A 19,450-nucleotide genomic window follows, 5' to 3' on the forward strand; every position below is an offset into this window, starting at 1 on the left:
TGAGGAGTCAAATCTTTTCCTGGATTAACAGGAAGTCTGGAGAGAAAACACTAGAATGCTGATGTTTTTTTTCTCCTACTGTTTCAAACAACTCAGTCTGCAGCAAGTCGAGGCTTTTCAAAGACAAATTTGAAATACAATCCATTCGAGAAAAGTTGTTTCTGCATCATCTAACGATCATTCCCAAAGCAATAAGCATCACATACAGTGAAATAACTCCGTGGTTCCTGATAGGTTAACAGAAACCTGCGATTTCCTGAGATGATACCAGCCACTTTTTAAATTATTTAAACAATTATGTTGTGTTCTGTTTGTAATGCTTTTATAACTGAATAAAAACAACGGCTAATTGATAAATCCACCATTAAAGTAAGATTACTCTCCAGCTGTTTGTGTTTTTTTTCTTTTGCTGCTCCTTTTTTAGTGCAGCCATTGATTGTTTTTAACCACAGGACTAACCCGCTGGCTTAATCAATACGACCGACAAAAAAACTCAGTCTAAATGAAGACAATAGGAGCACGGCGGCGAAGGAACAGAATTATCTTTTGATACTAGGCTTGTTACCATTCCTCAGTCCTCTCCACTGGATTACATATTCAGAAGATTATATTTATTTTTTCCTCCAGCGGAGGCAGCGGTGACATCACTGTCACGGTTCATCTCAGTAATGTCGCAGGCCGGCCACCTGCTTTACTACTTATTTTATACTTAATATCCAGAGTGCATATGTTGCACATATATATAAATCCCTGAAAGCCCAGTGGGCAACATAACACACGTATCCAACCTGATTTATTTCGCTTGCGTTAAAAGCCACTCAGTCACGACTGCGGCAGACAGTAGTGAGCCGCCTGTTTCTTCTGTGTGAACAGAAAACAGCTGTACAGTGTATCAACAGGTAGCCGAGGGCATCCATCTGGACTGGTGTATAGTAGCGGAGGTGATTGATTGACTGAGCGACCCTGGAGTTCTGTGGGCAGAAGGCCATAAACATACAAACACCCTGATAGAGTTGAGGGAGAGGACGTGGACGGATCCGCTCGCAGCAGAGTAATGGCTTTCACCTTACATCTCTCTCACTCTCATGCACACTCTCCCCGGCTCCTGTGTATTGTTCGGTTTTAGTGGTAGTGGTGGTAGTCAGGTATTTACTCCTGCGACTGGATCAGGGAGCGTTTGATTAATCATTCAGTGAAATCAATACGAGAGTAAAAAAAAGTAGCTTTTGATTTGATTAAAGCAGGCTTTCACGATCTCTTTGAGCCACGTATTTTATACTAGAAAAACCCATGCACCATTGGCACACCACTAAACTAAAATGTCCCGAAAAGTACGTGTAATGAAGGTTAATGATCTTCTAGTTTTAATTTACTCAAAAGGTTAATGATATTCTAGTTTTAATTTACTCACTATTTACCTATTCAGTGTGAAACCCTTGCCTGTTTAGTGGAACACAACTCACAGGAATTGAAGAAAGACAAAAAAAAGAGTTTGAATTTTTCCTCCTGTCGCTGACAGATCGATGAATGAAGACAAAGTTTTCCGAGCAATTAAGTCAAATTGGATAATTTTCCACGCCACACCTGATGATTTCTCACGGTACGTGTGTGTGTGTGTGTGTGTGTAACAGCACTGTGGTTGGGAATTAAATGACCTTCAGCTGTGAAGCACAGGACACCGATTCAATCTTTTTCTGCTGAAGACTTACAGGTGTACGACAGTGTTTTGACCACGGTGACTCCACTTGAAAGCGTAATTATCAGTATTCACTGCCAGTGTCTGCTCTACCCTGGGTTTTTTTTTACTTGTGCTCAGTGAATTGTGACTTAACAAGTTTCAGAATCATTGATACGAAAGCAAAAATATCAGAATCAAATGGATTGTTTTCTCTCTCTTTTTCTTTCTGCTTGTGTTAAAACAGAACTTGGAGAAGTAATAACATGATTCTTCGTCAGCTCATTCTGTTTGGCTCATTGTATTTATTTATTTATATAATAAACTCTCTGGTCAGTCAAAATCCCTCTGTAGCAATTTTCGGTTCTGTGTTGTGTGCTTTGTTACTTTGTTTTGCTCCAAATAGATAGAGTTATTTACACTCCAACGCCTGGAGAGTATCATGTTCTGAATTCTTTACCAACTCATGCAATAACCAATAATTATATAGTACTCAGCACTGCTGCTATCAGGAGGACCTATAATTTGCCATTTTTTATTTAAAAAGTAATCAGCCTTATTGATGATGACCTTTGTATGACCTTTGGAGACTTGGTTCTGTCTGTGTATCGACAGATCTATTAAGAATCATTGATTAACAATTATCACAGCCAATATTATCACCAGTCCAGGCCAAACAAAAATATTTTCTTTCCAATGAAGTCAAGTTAAATCAGAGCAGCAACAACAAACACAAGAAATGTAAGCAAGGCAAATAAACCTACTTTTAAAGCTGCATGTCTTCAGACTCAGAATAATAATAATAATAACAATGTACTAATTATTACAACGTCATAGCCTCCGTCCCCTGTGTGTCCAGTTACTGTAGGTATTTCTCAGTTGACAGCAGCTACAGCAGCCGTCTTATCAGCTCACACTAGTCCGGCTGTTGTCCTCTGAACTCTGGTGTAAACAACAACATGCTGTTCAGTGAATTTTGGTTTTTGGACCATTTTCTGTTTTCCACTGCAGATGGCTGTGTCAAAAAACTCTACTAACACAGCAGTTTCTGTCCAGTACAAAGTCACCGAGGTCACTTTGTTCTACAGTCCGATGCTCTTCTGTCACCTCTGCAGGTGGTTCACACACCTGTGTGTCTAATTACTGCTGATTAGATATTTGCATTAACAAGCAGTTAACCAGTTGGCTGGTGATTGTGTACAACATAAAAGCTACGATGCTCCTCCGCCGCCACGTCGACAACAAAACTATTCTTCAAAGCAGCACCACTGCTACTGTCGTGCCCTGTGTGTGCGATGTGGAGATTATTACTGTGAGGTGTCTCAGTACCTACTCATGGTCTTATCTCTGGGAACTTATTAGTTGGATTTTGCTGCTTCCACCTCATTGTGTTTGTTTGCACCGGTGGTGTCAGTGAGCAGAGCAGGGGACACTCCAGTCTGACAGTTTCTTCTACCAACTATTGATTTTTCTGCACCAGTCGTTTTAATGAATGGCCAGTTGCTCAAGCTTTCTCTCTCTCTCTCTCTTTCTCACTCACTCACACACACACACACATACACAGAGAGGTAAATTTGCTTGTCATAACAGTTTATATTTGTCCGACCGTTTCATTGACCTTCGCTGATGCTCAGGGTGCAGGTGCACATCAAGCAGGACGGCTGCACATTAAATGAAATGCATGGCAGCTTTTAGCACCTGACATCAGCACATTTCCAATCGTGAGCCGAGAGCTTTACTTTGCAAAATTTACCATAAATCTATGGAGTTAAAGTCACAGAGAAATAGTTTTGCTCTGCTGAAGTCCCCGTGATTGAACACCTGTCCCTGAACATTCATTCTGTCGCGTCTAGAATCCGCCGTGATGATAGTTCACAGAATCTCTGCCTCAGGTCAGGTATTGAACAGGATCCGCTCCAGGGGATAATTATAACCAGGCTATTGATTTACACTCATCGTACTGTGTAAATACGAACACACAAACCTCCAGCAAACCCACAAACACTCAGCTTGCAAACACACCACCACAAAGAGGCTAATGCAACAAAAGGGTTACAGCTAGGCTAAAGACAAGCGAGTTAGAACATAGTTGAATATTAACCAAAATAATTTCACAGAATTTGAGTTACTACTCCATTCATCAACATGTAACAAATGTGAGCCAAAGAACATTACAGTTTGTCAAAATTAAATTCACGTTCCCCTCTGCCTTGACTGCAGTGTGTCAGGATTTCCTTGTCCTGATTGGTGGCAGTTTGTTGCACAAGGTTAAACTCTGTCAGGGTCAGTCAGAGGTCACACACGTGACAGGAGTGTGAACTTTTATGTCTAACTCCTTCAAGCTTAATTTGCCATTACTTTTACAAATTTTACTTGACATTTTTCCAAATGAATCACTCAATCATTTAGTTTAGTCAAAAATAAAAACATCTGTGAAGCACAGACTTCGACTTGTTGTTATTTGTCTTTCTGTTCCAACAACATACAGAATTCAGCCCAGTATTCTGTGATGAACAGTAGATGGACAGATACGAGACAGCAGCTCCAGGAGAACAACCCACACTGATCATGACGGACAGATGTAATTAGATGCAATATAATAACGACCGACGTTCATTTTCAGAATGAATGAATTTTGTTTCATACCAATGTAGGTGTGTCATCATTATCCAATAAATGGACTTGATTAGATTAGATTATTGTAAAATGGAAAACTCAATATGAAGCAGCTCAACTTCAGATTCATAAACTAAGTTCCTCTTTAAGTCTGAATGGGCACAACAGGGAGAGAGAGAGACAGAGAAAGAAAGAAAGAGAGAGAGAACAAAGACTCCTGCAGCCGAGGCCTCGCAGCCAGGACGAGGAAGGCTAATAACGAGCAGTTCACGGGAGAAACGTGCGGTGTTGTGTCCATTCACATGGAAATGTGTAATTGTATAAAGGAGACCACACACATAAAGACATTTTGGGGGTGAATAGTGAGGCCGGGGCTCGCGGCGGGAGGTCTGCTCGTTTCTGTGCAGGAAGGCTAATGTCTGAAGTTCTCACGCTGCCCACTACGCTTGGCCAAGTGAGCCGAGGCTCGCTTTCCATACAGTCGCCATGACAACAGTGGCGATGAGTGGATGCCGAGGTTGAGCCTCTGTGGCTTCTGATCCCTTTGAACAGACACACAGTGTGAAATGGATATGCCTGTGTTGTAACCACAGGCTTTAGTTCAACTGCAATTACAGCCAAATTATGGGAGCAGTTGTTTTTTAACCAGCGTTTAAATTATTTTTGGCCAACCCCACAACAGGCGCCTGAAGGCATCAGTGAGGCTCTAACAACATTTCCAGTACAGTAATACTCCGTCTTTTTTTTTTCATAATGAGCCAAGTTTCAACCAAATCTTTTTTCTAAAGAATTAAAAACATTTCACTCGCTCCCACAGAGCAAATGAGAGAAAACAAACAAAACAAAACAAAGTGAATCTGTGTTCCCAAATTTCACTGAGATAGTTCTCTATAACAAGTCTGCAACTTAATTATTCCATTTATTTTTCCCCCCTCACATGAACAAATGATTTTTTACTGGAGTAACAGTGGAAGGGAATGATAAGGTTAGACCTCAGGTGAACTGAACAGATTTACTGAATATGACGTTTCTTCCAAATACGTTGGAGCCTTTTGAGTTTCAATTTCCTGCAAAAATATAATTGAATCTATTTGTTATTTCCAGCCTTCAGCTTCACAGGCTATTTATTAACCCTTAAATAATATATTTTTTTATGAGAAATCATCCTGAAATATAAAATATAACCTGTATTCACTCATTTAAAAAGAAATAACAGCCTTTGTGCAATAACATAGACAGCTTAGAATGAAAACTAATGGAATTAAATTTAATCTCACTGTGATTAAATCCAGTTTTGAGGCAATAAATCTGAGAGCTAAGGTGTGCAGCCCTGAACTGTAGGAGCTGAAGATCTACTTTGTTTATTTTCTTTCTTTTTGTTAAAAGTTCACTAAGTTCTACCACCTAATCCTTTTCATCTTATTTACTTCCTGTTTCCCTTCGTTCACCGTCATCTGTGTGTGTTTCAGTGGAGGCGCAGCCCTGTGTGACAAACCCCTGCCTGCATGGAGGAAAGTGTCTTCCTCAGGGAACAGGCTACAGCTGCTACTGCCCACAAGGGTTCGCTGGAGAGAACTGTGAGATCGGTGAGTGCTGCTGACACACACACACGCAGAAAATATCTCAGTAATGAAGTCTGCTCTGCATCATTGTGTGCATATTGACCCAGGGCTGTTGAACGGCCTATCGGCAGTTCAATGGACCTCCTGTCAATCACAGAGAGAGGAGAGGTTGAACTGAGGCGTGGGTCAAACGGGTCGCTTTAGTAAACGCCGCTGGTGCTGACTCATCAGTGACGGTATTTAAGAATGAAAAAATAATGGAATGGAATAAATTTAATTTGACTAAATTCCTCTCTGAAGTTAGTGCAGTACTACTCAAATAGTGGGGCGGGGCCCCCTTGGGGGGCGCGGTGAGGCGTCAGAGGGGGCGTGAGGGGCTTCCAATGGAATATGGCATACCATATTTACCATACATACTGCTGTAACGCTTGAACGATAACAAGTCTCCAGTCACTAGGTGGCAGCAAATCATACAGTCGTTTGTACAGATAAAAATATACATGTTATCATGTATATATTATCACGGGGTGGCAGAGGGGCATGACAGAAAATAATTGAGAACCACCGAGTTAGTATAAAAAAGTAGAAAAAGAATAATAATAAACTACAGGAATGAAAAAGTACAGATTTCTGAGTTAAGATGTCCAAGGATGTCATTCTCCTTTACGTTAAATATATATTTTCCTATATTTAATCGTATAAAGAGTGGCTGTGGCAGTTTTTTTAGCCGGATGCATCAACACTGTCACTCGAGTGTTTAATGCTCTTCTGATTTCATGTCAGCAGCAGGTCTCAGTTGGGGGATAAAATGAAATTGTTTGTGTGCAGGTTCAGTGTCAGTCAGAGGATTGAATACATCGGTGAGTAATGGCTCAGAGGATAAAGTGTTCCTTTGTTGTGAGGGAAAAAATGGCTGAGAGGCAGAAATTGCTGTTATTCTTTAATTACCCCTTCATGACTTGACAAATTATGTAGAGAAACAGAGATTCAGGCTTAATTAACAATAAATTATACACAGAGTCGTTAGAGCCGCACCTGACACGAACACCGATGAACCCGCCGACGGTTTATTAGAAATTCTGCCGATTAGTCTGCGAGACTAACTCTCCCCCTGAACGCCCTTTAATCCATTAGAATAAATCAGTGTTCAAATTCACATAATCTATCAATTGTTTTTGACTGTTTTCGTAAAGAGCAGGTAGAGTCAACTGACGAAACTACCTGTTTTCCTAATTCCTAATTCCTGTTTTCCAATAAATGTGCAGGGCACATGCAGGTGTGGTTTGCGATGTGCAGGGCACATGCAGGTGTGGTTTCCTGAAATTTATATTTCTGTGTAAAATTCACACATTGCTAATAGGTTGACATTATATATTTTGACATATTGACCATCCCTACCATTCAACCTTGTCATAAATTAAGCATGGGCCCAGACACAGGTCCTGGAGAGGCCACATGTTGACACAGAGGTGTAAATCAGGCCAGACCTGATTCGTTCCTTAACAGATGCTCAGCTCATTAGGCAGCCGTTCCTCAAGGAAGTTATCACTTTATGAATAAAAATGACACTCATCGGTATTCACAGACCACAGTGGACAACGGACACCTTAGCGCTTAGCTCGCTCTGTGAAGTTCTGCGGCGGAAGGGGGAACAGATTGGAACAACAGGCCGACAGTTGAAGCGATATTCAGCAGCTGATGTGTGGGTTTGCTGCAAGGCTTTGTTACGGATTTGCAGAATTTGCAGAATAATCCCTGTGAGGAGCAGCTTCACACTCACTGCACAGTGAGTCAGAGACAAGAGGGATCAGACTTCCATTCATTGACACAGAGCGGGACTGATTTACATGAAAAGAGAGAGGCCTGTGTCTACGACAGCATTACAGCATCTCAAGGTTATTCAAGGCCCTTGATGAGGTGGTAAACACGGGGGAGACCACTTTATGGTTCAACTTTATCATTGTTTCTCAGGTGAATTCATGTGTCTTTATGTGACATTTGAATCATAAATATGGTGTAAAAGCTCCGTCCAGTTGTCCTGGAATGGAGACTTACTCTTATATCTAAACAAAGGCTAAACATTTACCACATCAAAAGTCTGAGACGTGCATAAAAATAAGCCAAAAGGAAAAGTAAACATCACCTGTTTTTAATCTCCAAACTCAATTTTTTCTGTACCTCGTCTAACTGTCATCTTTAAATCAGATAAAAGGCCGCTCCTGTCAGATGAGAGTAAAGCAAAACACTTTGATGCGTTGGAGTAAACTGCATTTGAAGTTAAAAACAATCTGAGTCACAGCCGTAATCCTGCAGCACGCCGGAACACGTTGACAGATGCATCAGAAGTCGAAGGAGACAATAACCTCTGTGGAAACATCGCAAAAACTTTGAGGAAGTCTTACGTGAGACTCAAGGAGAGTCCGCTCCGTCACTGAGCTTTTAATAAACGTCATTTGGACACAGGCTATTTCTGATATTCTGGCTCCAAACAGTGCCACAGTGGTGGAAAAATGTATGACGGTTCATGTCACTTATTTTCAGTAACAGTGTTGGTTTATTGATCCATGAAGACAAAAACAGTCACAGCAGTTAGAGATGGCAGTTTGGAGCTGGTACTCGATCTGGTGTTATTCAAGTTCTCCTCAGAGAAAGTGGGCCAAAACCAAGTCCAGCCTATCTGTTCGCCTGTCCGCTGAATTTATGTTGCTCTTCACTTTCACAGGCTCCACAGAGAATCAAAGAGGTGTGCAGCGCGCTCTTTCTCTCTCATTCAGCCTTTTGTAAACAGCGACAAAAGGAGACAGCGGTGAAGGGACAAAGGGAGTGATTAGACTTAAATCAAGTTAACCTTAAGTCCTTCACATGCGTAAAGACGGATGTACGAAAGCGTGAAAGGGGCCTGAAGAATGGTCTTGTGTGAGGGGAATAAAGACCGCAGGAATGTAAAGAGTCACGGGTTGAATTCTCATCGCATTCTTTCAACACAATTCTGTACAATGCTGTACATCAGGCTTAGAAATAAGCAGCAGTTCAGAGCAAAAATGCCCTTTGAATACAAGAATATGAATAGTATTTAAAGTGTAAAATGTGTACTTATATATATATATATATATATACCACATCTTCATCTCCTCCACCTCAGCCTTCTGTCTATTGTTAACCACCGTCTCTCAACCATAAATCATAGCAGACCTCACTACTGTCCTAATAATCTTCCCTTTTAACATTACCGCTATTCTTCTGGAATCGACATATCTGTTATTTTCTCCCATTTTTCCCCTTCTCTGAAGATGTCGATGACTGTCAGTCTGAGCCATGTGAAAATGGAGGCACCTGCATCGACAAGATTGATTCATTCCTCTGCCTCTGCCTGCCCAGCTACGGGGGAGACACATGCGAGAAAGGTGAGAGGACACATTTACACACACACGCACGGATAAACAGGAGTTTATATATATATAAATAAATTGAGCAAATAATGCTAAACGAATAATAGGAAATAAATAAAAACTACCAGAAGAAATAGCTGTGTTTTTCTGTGAAACTAATAAGAAAATGAATTAATTAGAAATTTAAAAACATGAACGTTTCTCAGGTGATTAACATTAAAGTAAAGGTTACTCAAATAATTAGCTAAACAATAAATGAAAGTTGCTAGAAGGCAAAAAGTAAATAAAAATGGGAAAATAAAAAAAAGGAAAAACCTGAGTCAGGAGATTAGCCTGGGCAGAGCCAAAATTAGGTCAAAATGTTTTGGAAATGAAGCCAAGGTTTGTCAAAAATACGTGTTACAGGGTTCAAAAATGTTTGAATATATCTTATCCCCGGTTCAAACACAAGTCAGCCATATTTGGAAACGTCTCTCTGTGTTTTGTTCAGAAGTCTGACTGCCTCCCACTCCTTCCTGCCTGTACACTGTACACGCTGCATGTGTCACACAGTACGGGCCACAAATATCCCCTATAGAAAAGCCTCACCACCAACCATGTACACAACCACTGGAGCTGAGTCATCAGCTGACTGACTCCTGCTCCCTCCACACCACCTGTGTCTGTGTGTGTGTCTCTGTGTGTGTGTGTGTTACTAATGAGGATTAATGAATATAAAACCTCTGCAGTTCTAAATGACTCCAGGAGCCCTGCTCTTATTAATGAATACTAATAGTGCAGAGAGAGAGAGAGAGAGAGAGAGAGTACGTGAGCAGTGAATTGAAAACAAACCTGTATAATCACACTTCTGCTATTTGGCCTCTCTGGAAGCCAGAGTCATATATTTTACTCTTCAACTAGACAAACTTTTAAAAAAAGCAAGAAAAAAAAAAAAAGTAAATTGTTCCTCAGCCTCCTCCCCTCCTCCCAGCTCAGTCCGACTATTTTATCTTTCTCTGTGTAACTGCTCTTTACAATGCTTTTACATCGCCCCTCCAGGAGTCATTTTACCTCTGCTTCTCACCCCCCTCTCCCCCCACCCTCCTTTCTTTTCATCTTGCAGACATCGAGGGCTGTGAGCACGGTTGGTGGAAGTTCCATGGCCACTGTTACAGGTAGGATCAGTGACAACACCCACCATCACCACCACCATCATGGCAGGGCTCTCATCTGTCTGCATTACCTCTTTACAGCCTTGAGGAATGCGTGACATACTTAACGTCTGAACCGTTCACACACACACACCTGTCTCGCTTCATGATGGATGTACGAAATGTGGTATTCTCACACCTGCCGTGTGTGTGTGTGCCGCTGTTACAGGTACTTCAGCCACAGACACACGTGGGAGGACGCCGAGAAAGACTGCAGAGAGCACAGTGCTCACCTCAGCAGCGTCGTCTCCACTTCAGAGCAGGGATTCATCAACGGTGTGTGTGCGTGTGTGTGTGTGTTCCTCCTGCTCAAGTCTTTTATATTTAACACTCGGTCCGAGCCTCACAAACAGAATGAGGAAAAAAAGTCGATGAAACTGCAGCGGATTAAGGAGATTGTTTATGAAAAAAAAGTTTTTACACAGTTAGTCGTCCCTCAGAGAATACGATATTCTTCCCAGAACCTATAAATAATTTACTTTTTTTTAAAATTTAATAATGTAAAGAAAACTTGTTTAAAAAAGTACTGGGATCTATATTTCTCATCTATTATTTCTGGACTAAGTTTCAGGAACTTTTAGTTCAAATTTGAATCAAAAGTATGTTAGATTTTTTAGAATTTTTTCAATTTTTTTAAATAATTTCTAGCTTTTATTATTTTTTATTTATAGGATTCTTTTGACCTCGTTCTACCTGACGTGGATGGTTAAATCCTTACAATGTTTTTTGAATATATTCTTCAAAAAAGATTAAATTTATTTTAGTTAAAAAAAATACACACTGACATACAACATGCATTCATCCAAAAACTAAAAACCTTTCTAATAAACCCCTGTTTATGTCCCTGGCATCAGGAATTTGGACTATAATGTCTGGTAATATACTGAGAACTCACAGTTCTGCAGGAAACACTGGTCTCCATCGTAATCCAGATGTGTTAGTTCACAGTGCCATGCAGGGAAGTGTGAATAACAAAGGAGGAAATAAGTCACAGCAAGCAATTCATGTGCAAATGAAGTGATAAGAGAAATATGCTGGGCTCGACAAAAAAAGAAATCTCCAGAAAGAGTGAAAGAGCAGCGGTGGATGAGGACGAGCGTGTGGATAAAGGAGTCTTTCACTGTGTAATGAGGTCACGGATTCACTCTGTGCTGGTGTTTCTGTTGAAGGCCTGGGCCACGACAACGCCTGGATTGGACTGAACGACCGCACAGTGGAGGAGGATTTTCAGTGGACGGATGGAAATGATCTGGTTAGTGACACAGGTTTACTCACACTGATATGTGAAGATCAAGAACTGCAAATTGGTGGCAGGAATCACAACTTCTGCAACACATACTGCGGCGTTAATGAGGGACAGATAGAAGTGTCAGAGGGGAAAAAAGAAAAGTCTGTTCGAAAAACAGGCTGAATCATGCTCACGCTGTAAACACACAAGTGCTACGGAAAGTTTCTGATGAACTGTTGTTTGGAAACTTTATAATACTACAACACAATGTTGCCTTAAAGCCACTGAAGGAAGCAAAACTATGAGACTGCCGTTACAGGGAATCAGGTCAGGGTTTTCTCCAAACATTTGAGGATAACTCCCAAACAAATTGCATTTATACAAAAATATTTTAATAGATTTTAAATCGATGAAATGCTTTCATAACCTCCTGCCAAAAGAGACAAATTTATCTTTTGAAAGTCCTTTAAAAACCATCATACAGTAGCTGCTACCACTGGTGTTAGCTTCAGTAGAAGCTATCATCCATCCATCCACCCATCCATCCATCCACCCACCCATCCATCCATCCACCCATCCATCCATCCACCCACCCATCCATCCATCCACCCACCCATCCATCCATCCACCCATCCATCCATCCACCCATCCATCCATCCACCCACCCATCCGTCCACCCATCCACCCATCTGTCTACAGTGTCTGTCTACAGTATCATAGTCCACTAATGACTTCTCTCCACTTTTCAGTGATTGGTTGGTTTGTAGCTACGTCAGGTTGCATGCTCGGCTACACTTTAAACCAGCTGCTCCTAAAACTAATAGAAAACTGCGTTTAAAACGTGTAAAACGTTGTGTCCTTCCATGTCCTCATTTAAATACTGATTCATTTTAGCCTTGAACAGAGAATGTTAACAGATTAGAGGTCTGGGGTCCAGACAGAAGCGACAAATGAAAATGAATGTGGCTGAACCCCGCTGTCTGCTGCTGCGCTGCAGGTTTTTGAGAACTGGAGGGAGAGCCAGCCAGATAACTTCTTCGCAGGTGGTGAGGACTGTGTGGTGACCATTGCCCATGAGGACGGCAAGTGGAACGATGTGCCCTGCAACTACAACCTGCCCTATATCTGCAAGAAAGGCACAGGTACGTACCGCAGTGCAGCTACAGTACAAATACAGTAACAGTTTCACAGTTTCAGAAGAAGCAAAATCATTGTTGCACATATATCTACGACAACATCTGTCCTCGGAGTTTAACCCTTCACTGAGGAGCAGTAAACCCAGGGAGGTTTCTTCAAGCAACGTACACCGACTCCATGTGATTTAGCAGTTTTGACTTTTCGTGTCTTTCTTTGTAAAGTGATTTATCCTCCAGAACACCAAGGGAGTTGTTCTATCTCTTCCACATCACTCCCACTAATTCAATATAACTGGTTGCACATCTGCTTCCTCCTACCAGGCTCTGCACAGTCGGCAGAACTTCTGTTTTATTACCTTCAAACTTTTTATTCCATTTTCCCAAGCATATGTTTATACCTAACATGTGGGAGTTTTTTTATGATTTAACAACATGGAAATATTGTACACAATTTCATGTAGAAGCACCGGGACACTCTTATCTGCCTGATCTGGCTCAACCAGCCTGAATGTCAATACGTTAGGAGCTACATAATCGTAGACGATCAGAGGAGATGGAGGATGTCCAAGAAAATATGAAAAAAAAAAGATGGAAGAAGAAAGATGTGGAAGTAGAGGGAGAAAAGAAAAGAATAGTTGATGGTGTTTGTTATTCCAGCCGTGGTTTGTGACTCTGTGGTTTGGCTCTAGTCCATGTCTGCTGCAGAGACCATTACCTCCCTCTGGTCCACCAGCGCTGCTCTACTGTAAGCTGCAGCAGCAATGCTGCCATCTACAGGCAGAAGTACATAGAAATGATGAACCTACACAGCCTCACACTCATACACTGGTTTCTTGGCTGCGTTCAATGCCAAGACATTCTCTGTCCTTAATCCACACACGTTAAGGAACTATTTCGATGCAAAGTAATTTTACGCCTGTCAAACTGATTTCCCCTATTTCGATGCAAAGTAACAATTTTACGCCTGTCAAACTGATTTCCCATGGTTTTTCCCTCTATGGCCACAAGCTTAGATATTTCCTATAAATAAATTAAATAATATAGAAATCCATACCTATGATTTCTCTCATCTCTGGATCACTTGAATGCACAAAGGGACACAGGAACAGGACCTAAAATAAATAATTGAGACCATAGATTATTTAAAAAATAGAAAATTAAAAAAACAGATTTAAGGTTTTGTGCATGATTTCACAGATGACCTTGATTGTTTTTCTGCAGTGCTGTGTGGGACACCACCCATGGTGGAGAACGCCCATTTGGTGGGTCGAAGGAGGTCACACTACGACATCCATTCCGTGGTGCGCTACCAGTGCTCTGAAGGGTTCTTCCAGCGTCACATTCCCACCACTCGCTGCCGGGCTGACGGCACCTGGGAGAGACCCAGAATCATCTGCAAAAAGTGTGAGTATTGGAGATTCTAAAAGAGCTCAGATTTATGACTGAACTTGACTTGGACTCAATAAGTACTTCAACCCTTTTGTTGGTCATCATGATCTCACCTAAAGGTGAGGTAAACCCTGGACCAATGTTCAGACACCCATTCACACTCACAGTGTCCATTTAGAGTCTTTAAAGCAGTGGACTCATGAATCTGCATGTGTTTAGACTGTGGGTATATAAATCTGAGGAGAATCAACAGACAGAGAGCACAAAAAGACCAGAGGCAGAATGCAGATTTGAACTTCTGACCTTCTTACCACGAGGCCTCAATGCTAACCATTAACATACCCAAGTTATGTGACTCGACTCCAAATTCCTGTCATGTTCGGCTACAAAATTAGCCTAAAAAAAATAACAGATAAAATGACAATAAAAACAACAATTGCTCATGCAGTGATACAAACCCTGGGCTTTTAGAATACTTAAAGTGACTTTCCTGGCTTTTTACCATATTGATATCCTGTCAGCAGGTAAGGAGTTTGTTGTTTCCAATGTGGCCTATGGGAGTTTGGACCAATTTAACATCAATAAAACTCATAAGATCACATTCTACACTTTATTGAACACATTTAAGGCAATTTGGATTGCTTTGTGGCTCAGCTTTAGCTTTTTGTGGGGTTGACTGTGGGTTGTCAGTCAGAATTTATCCAGTTTTAACATTTAGATTTGTCTTAGCGAACAGTTTGTCTCCCTCCTGGCTGACATTAGTTATTGTTAGGCCACTTAAACACCGTGTTTATGCTTAAGTTATTTATATAACATATTTCATTTTAATTATAACCTCATTTCTAGATCACACAGAAAAACATAGGTTTATATATATATATATGGGAACACAGGCAGAACAAAAACCCAGCATACACTGAGATTGGACGAACACATTTAAATGCAGACTGTGGTTCAAATAAATAAGATTATGGTATTAAAATAAAGGAAATAAGATCATAAAGAAATAAGGGATATAAAAGAACAGGAGGTAAAAACAGGTAAATAAAACAAACAAATGGTACAGGTAAAAACACAAACCAATAAAAGCATCTGAGAACAACAAAACTGGAGTGAAGTGTGGTGGATAAAACAATAAGATTAAACAATAATAAATAGTATAAAAAATATGGAAATCAATAAGAAGACATGCTTATGTACAAGAGGAACCAGGATCAGGCAGCACTTGGTCAACAAAGGTCAGGCACAGGAAGTCTAATTAATCAGTTCAACCCAAATATCCAGTATATTCAACAGGAACTGAGTCTTTCTTCAACATCAGACACACAGGAACAAAGTATATAAAAAACCACAACAGGAAGCACCAAAAAACAGACCTGAGCACACAGAACACAACCAGCACAACACTGACCTTGACAAAGACAGAGTGAGGGAGAGAGGTGACGTTCCAGGGCACCAGGTGAGACGAGTGACACTGACGAGCAGGGACTCCACAGGTGAGAGGGATCAACCTGATTAACCCTGGAGAAACACACAGACAGACCTGACACAGACGCCCTCACACCAGTCTGTAACCAGGGCTTTTTTTATTTCATCAATAAACTCTTTGATACTTTATCAACTGTCTGTCCTCACCTGGTTTATTCATTAAAGACTAATGAGGATCGTCCTTCCTTTCACAGCTCGGCGCTCACACCGGTACAGACGGCACCACCACAACCAGCGCCGTGAACGTCACATCCACAGGAGACACGGTGGAGAGGGACACAGGGCCAGAGAGGAGGCGCACAGCTACTACTGAACCAAATAACACAACGTCTGCGATGCCTGGGTGCTAACGATGGCTCGTCATCTCCTTTATTATTTTCCTTTCCTGCTACTGACACCTCGTCTCTGTTTAGCCCAGTTTTTCAACATAAAGTTCATCTTTATAAGATCATTCCTGAACACGGCCGTTTCTTTGTTTACCCACAGTCGTCAACACTAACTCCAGACACTAACTCCCATTAACACCCTCCGTTTCTGACGTTGCTGTAACAATAAAAATCTTCACACGTATTTATGAGCTGAAGGTTTGAGTGGCAGCATGAACAGTGGATGGAAAATGGTCTACACACTGTAGATGTAAAATAATGACACCTACATAAAACTACTGAGGTTTGTCTCTGATCAGTATCTGACTCTGTTATCGGTTCATTGAAATTGTATGATTCCAATCTATTTAGAGGAGAAGAATAAGAATAAGATGGCCCATTCCAAGCCCAGACCTAAATCCAATCTCAAATCAAAGCAGTGACATGAGATGTCCACAAGAAGCGCCACAGCACTCAGATTTGGAGCACTTTTTTGAGTGGAAAAATAGACCAAACCCAGATGTACTGTGAAGAGAGGCTCCTGCGTCCAACACATACTAATTTGGTGAACCATTTTTGAAAAGAAAAAAAAAAAAAGATGTTTCATTAGCAGTCTCATCTCTGAGGCCCAGACACTCCTGCCTCGAGTCACCTCCAGCAGCTCCTCCTGGTGATCCCGCGGTGTTCCTGAGCCAGCTGGGAGATGAAGTCTCTCCATCTGGGTGTCATTGTTTCACATCAAAAACCTGTCCGTTTAACAGATGTGCGTGGATTTATTGGCGTCCTCTGTAAGAGACTGCTGCTGGTTTACTCTGTTTTGTAAAAAAAAAAAAAAAAAGAAAGAAAAAGAAAAGAAAAGCTTCTTCTACCTGTAAAAAAAAACGGACTCTCATCTTAGTTTTCTGTTATCAAAGCACAGATGTAAATGATGCAAGACAGCGTTCAGTCGTTTAGTAAGCTTTTGTATGTGTGCTCTAGTCGTTACTTTCCTCATTTAGACTAAGTGAATAGCTGCTCTGTCCAGATCTACTGACACCTACTGTGCGTGTGTAATGTTACTATTTATTCTCGATCATTTGCAAGTGAATATGCTTTTATTTTAACTTATATTTACGTCTTTTTTCAACAATCAATGGGTAACTACATGAGTCATTTGATTGCCTCTAATCTCTGTGTAGTAAATAGTTGTTCTGTTTGTTTATTGGCTGATCCCTGATCAATAGCTGGACCTTGTCCAGTGAATGTCCCCTATCTCCATATACAGGCCCTGTCCACTGATGCATACACTCTGTCCCACTGACACACTAAGTCTGGACGGGATAACGGCGTACTTATCTGAGATAACAACTTGATTGTATCTGAATTGTTAAATACTCTGAGTCTTTGCACGGCTGTGTCGACCTAAAGAGTAGAATGTCACGTTGGTGGTTTTCTTTTTCATCTTTTTGATATTTGATCATTCACTTGTTACGTTCCTACGGCCTTTTTGTCCTGCTGTTGTATTTCATTCTTAATAAAGACACAAAAATTGACTTAAATGTTTTTAATTTGTCCTCACCTGTGATTCATACCTCACCTGCTCCACACTGTGCGACACACGGTGACATCACCAGACAGGCACAATTTCAACTTAATTTAGAATCATATATTATACAGTTAGCCATACAATATTATGGCTAACTTCAGTTCAGCCATTTTGCTACATGTAGTAGTCACATGTTTCTAACTAGCACTAGAGCTAATGGCTATTTTGCCAAATGTTGGCTGAGTTTACTCGTTTACTTGTGTGAAACCGTAACTTTATCCTGCTTCAGTTTGTATTGTTCATTTAAACTTAATATATCATATATACATTGACTCTATACACCTCCATTTTTTCTCATTGTTAAATGTTTTAGGAGGATATTTTAAGTGTAATTTCAAAGTTTATTTAAAATTGTGAAGTGGTTTGTGAATCTAGGCTACACAAATAATATTGACTTGTTTAGATCTAGTATTGGCTCAGACTGGAAACTGGTGGCATGTCATATTATTTTTTGCCATTTTCCAAACTTTCAACAACATGTTTTCAGGTAGTATTTAGCTTTTTCTATATTTTAGCTGGATGCTAAGCATTTTTCTGAATAATTTGGTCTGTTTGGGAATCCCTGTGCTTTGTAGGATTTTTATTTTACAAAAGAAGTGGAACAGAAATGAGCTTTTTTTCATTAATTATTCAAACCGATTGACAGCAGAAGACACATGTCATTTTCAAATGTACAAACCAAAACTTGTTTTGGAACGCAGAGAGAACAGGCGTTACACAGCACTGGTCAGAATGTGGTTTTCAGTAACATCTCACACTCTACTGTGTTAGCCTGATCACATGTTGACAGTGTTCATTTTGTCAGGTCAATCTCTTAAAAAATGCTAGTCATGTGATGCTAATAAAGCTAATATCCTCTAGTTGATTCACCTGAGAGCTGTGCAAGACGATCACAACCTCAGCTGCTGCCTCCTTATCAGGGTTCAATAGTCCATGCAGGGAGTGCTGGCCTTGGTGGCTTATGTTTTTAACTTTCTTTTTGATGGATGAAAATGGGTTTGAGTTCAGAAAAAAATTCTCCAGGAAACATCTTTCTGGTTGGGTTTTTCTCAGCAGTCTGTGGGCGGTGTGTGTGTGCTTTTATTTGTTCTTCTTCTCACCGTTGGTCTGGCCTGTGGGAACAGGTGTCAGAAAAAAGGCAGGGTTGCTGTGGCAGCGCAGGGCCAGCAGAGTGGGCACAGCCGCCAGCAGCACATTTAGACTGATAACAGGCCACCATTTGTCTGATGGCACCCTGTAAGTGAAGGGAGTGCGGGAGTGCAGAGATCCACCAATGTGGCACCACTGGGTCTGGACAGAGTGGAGGCAGAAGCAGTGTTGGAAAGTTTGAATTAGATTCTGCTGCAATAGAAGGTTTTTTTTTTTAAAGGAACAGAAATGAAAGTAAAAACCCACGTACCTGAGCCATGGCTCCTGCAAAAAAGAGGGTGCAGTCCAACACCCAGCCACAGCCAGGTGTGTATAGACCATAGATGATAAGAGTCAGCAGAGGAACAGCGTAGAATAAATAGACCAGCATCTGAAAACATGACACACGATCATCAGCCAGGATAGATTACTGCAGAATATTTAGTATAAAGCAGTCAGTCATCAGACTCACCATGATCCTGGGGAACCCAACTGGGTCTTTGAGATATGGCTCATACTGATAAATGTAAGTGAAGCAGGTGTCCAGAGGACAGTCCAGCACCACCTACAGGACAGCAAAATAAATATACAGCAATATTAGGAATATATTTTAAAATCTCATGGACCCTGTGGAGTGTTTTTTAAGTACCCTCACGGATATCCATAGAGAACCGTTGTTTTAAATCATTTCTCACGGTC

At 40.9% G+C, this 19,450-nt stretch overlaps 2 protein-coding genes and 1 long non-coding RNA gene across 4 annotated transcripts in view; 1 reads left to right on the plus strand and 2 right to left on the minus strand.

The window, feature by feature from the left end:
* LOC103395964 (neurocan core protein-like) overlaps positions 1–16,896 on the plus strand; it is a 45,098-nt gene extending 28,202 nt beyond the window's left edge. The window contains exons 13-20 of the mRNA XM_008333838.3: positions 5,761–5,877; positions 9,144–9,257; positions 10,345–10,396; positions 10,602–10,708; positions 11,602–11,684; positions 12,658–12,802; positions 14,018–14,200; positions 15,868–16,896. Coding sequence (XP_008332060.1) covers positions 5,761–5,877; positions 9,144–9,257; positions 10,345–10,396; positions 10,602–10,708; positions 11,602–11,684; positions 12,658–12,802; positions 14,018–14,200; positions 15,868–15,986 — 920 coding nt within the window. The 3' untranslated portion in view covers positions 15,987–16,896. The remainder of the gene's footprint in view (positions 1–5,760; positions 5,878–9,143; positions 9,258–10,344; positions 10,397–10,601; positions 10,709–11,601; positions 11,685–12,657; positions 12,803–14,017; positions 14,201–15,867) is intronic.
* Positions 12,810–14,136, minus strand: LOC112488728 (uncharacterized). The gene is made up of 3 exons (XR_003053110.1): positions 13,999–14,136; positions 13,851–13,908; positions 12,810–13,567 (listed from the first exon to the last, which is right to left on the minus strand). It is a non-coding gene; the product is annotated as an uncharacterized LOC112488728 (long non-coding RNA).
* A 673-nt stretch (positions 16,897–17,569) lies between the features above and the next one.
* tm6sf2a (transmembrane 6 superfamily member 2a) overlaps positions 17,570–19,450 on the minus strand; it is a 4,521-nt gene continuing 2,640 nt past the window's right edge. For both annotated transcript variants that reach the window (XM_008333840.3, XM_017042193.2), the window contains exons 8-10: positions 19,224–19,316; positions 19,023–19,142; positions 17,570–18,913 (exon numbers count right to left, since the gene is read on the minus strand). In XM_008333840.3, coding sequence (XP_008332062.1) covers positions 18,704–18,913; positions 19,023–19,142; positions 19,224–19,316 — 423 coding nt within the window. In that variant the 3' untranslated portion in view covers positions 17,570–18,703. The remainder of the gene's footprint in view (positions 18,914–19,022; positions 19,143–19,223; positions 19,317–19,450) is intronic.

The sequence above is a fragment of the Cynoglossus semilaevis genome, chromosome 20 (assembly GCF_000523025.1).
Source record: "Cynoglossus semilaevis isolate Cse_v1.0 chromosome 20, Cse_v1.0, whole genome shotgun sequence".
NCBI lineage: Eukaryota > Metazoa > Chordata > Actinopteri > Pleuronectiformes > Cynoglossidae > Cynoglossus > Cynoglossus semilaevis.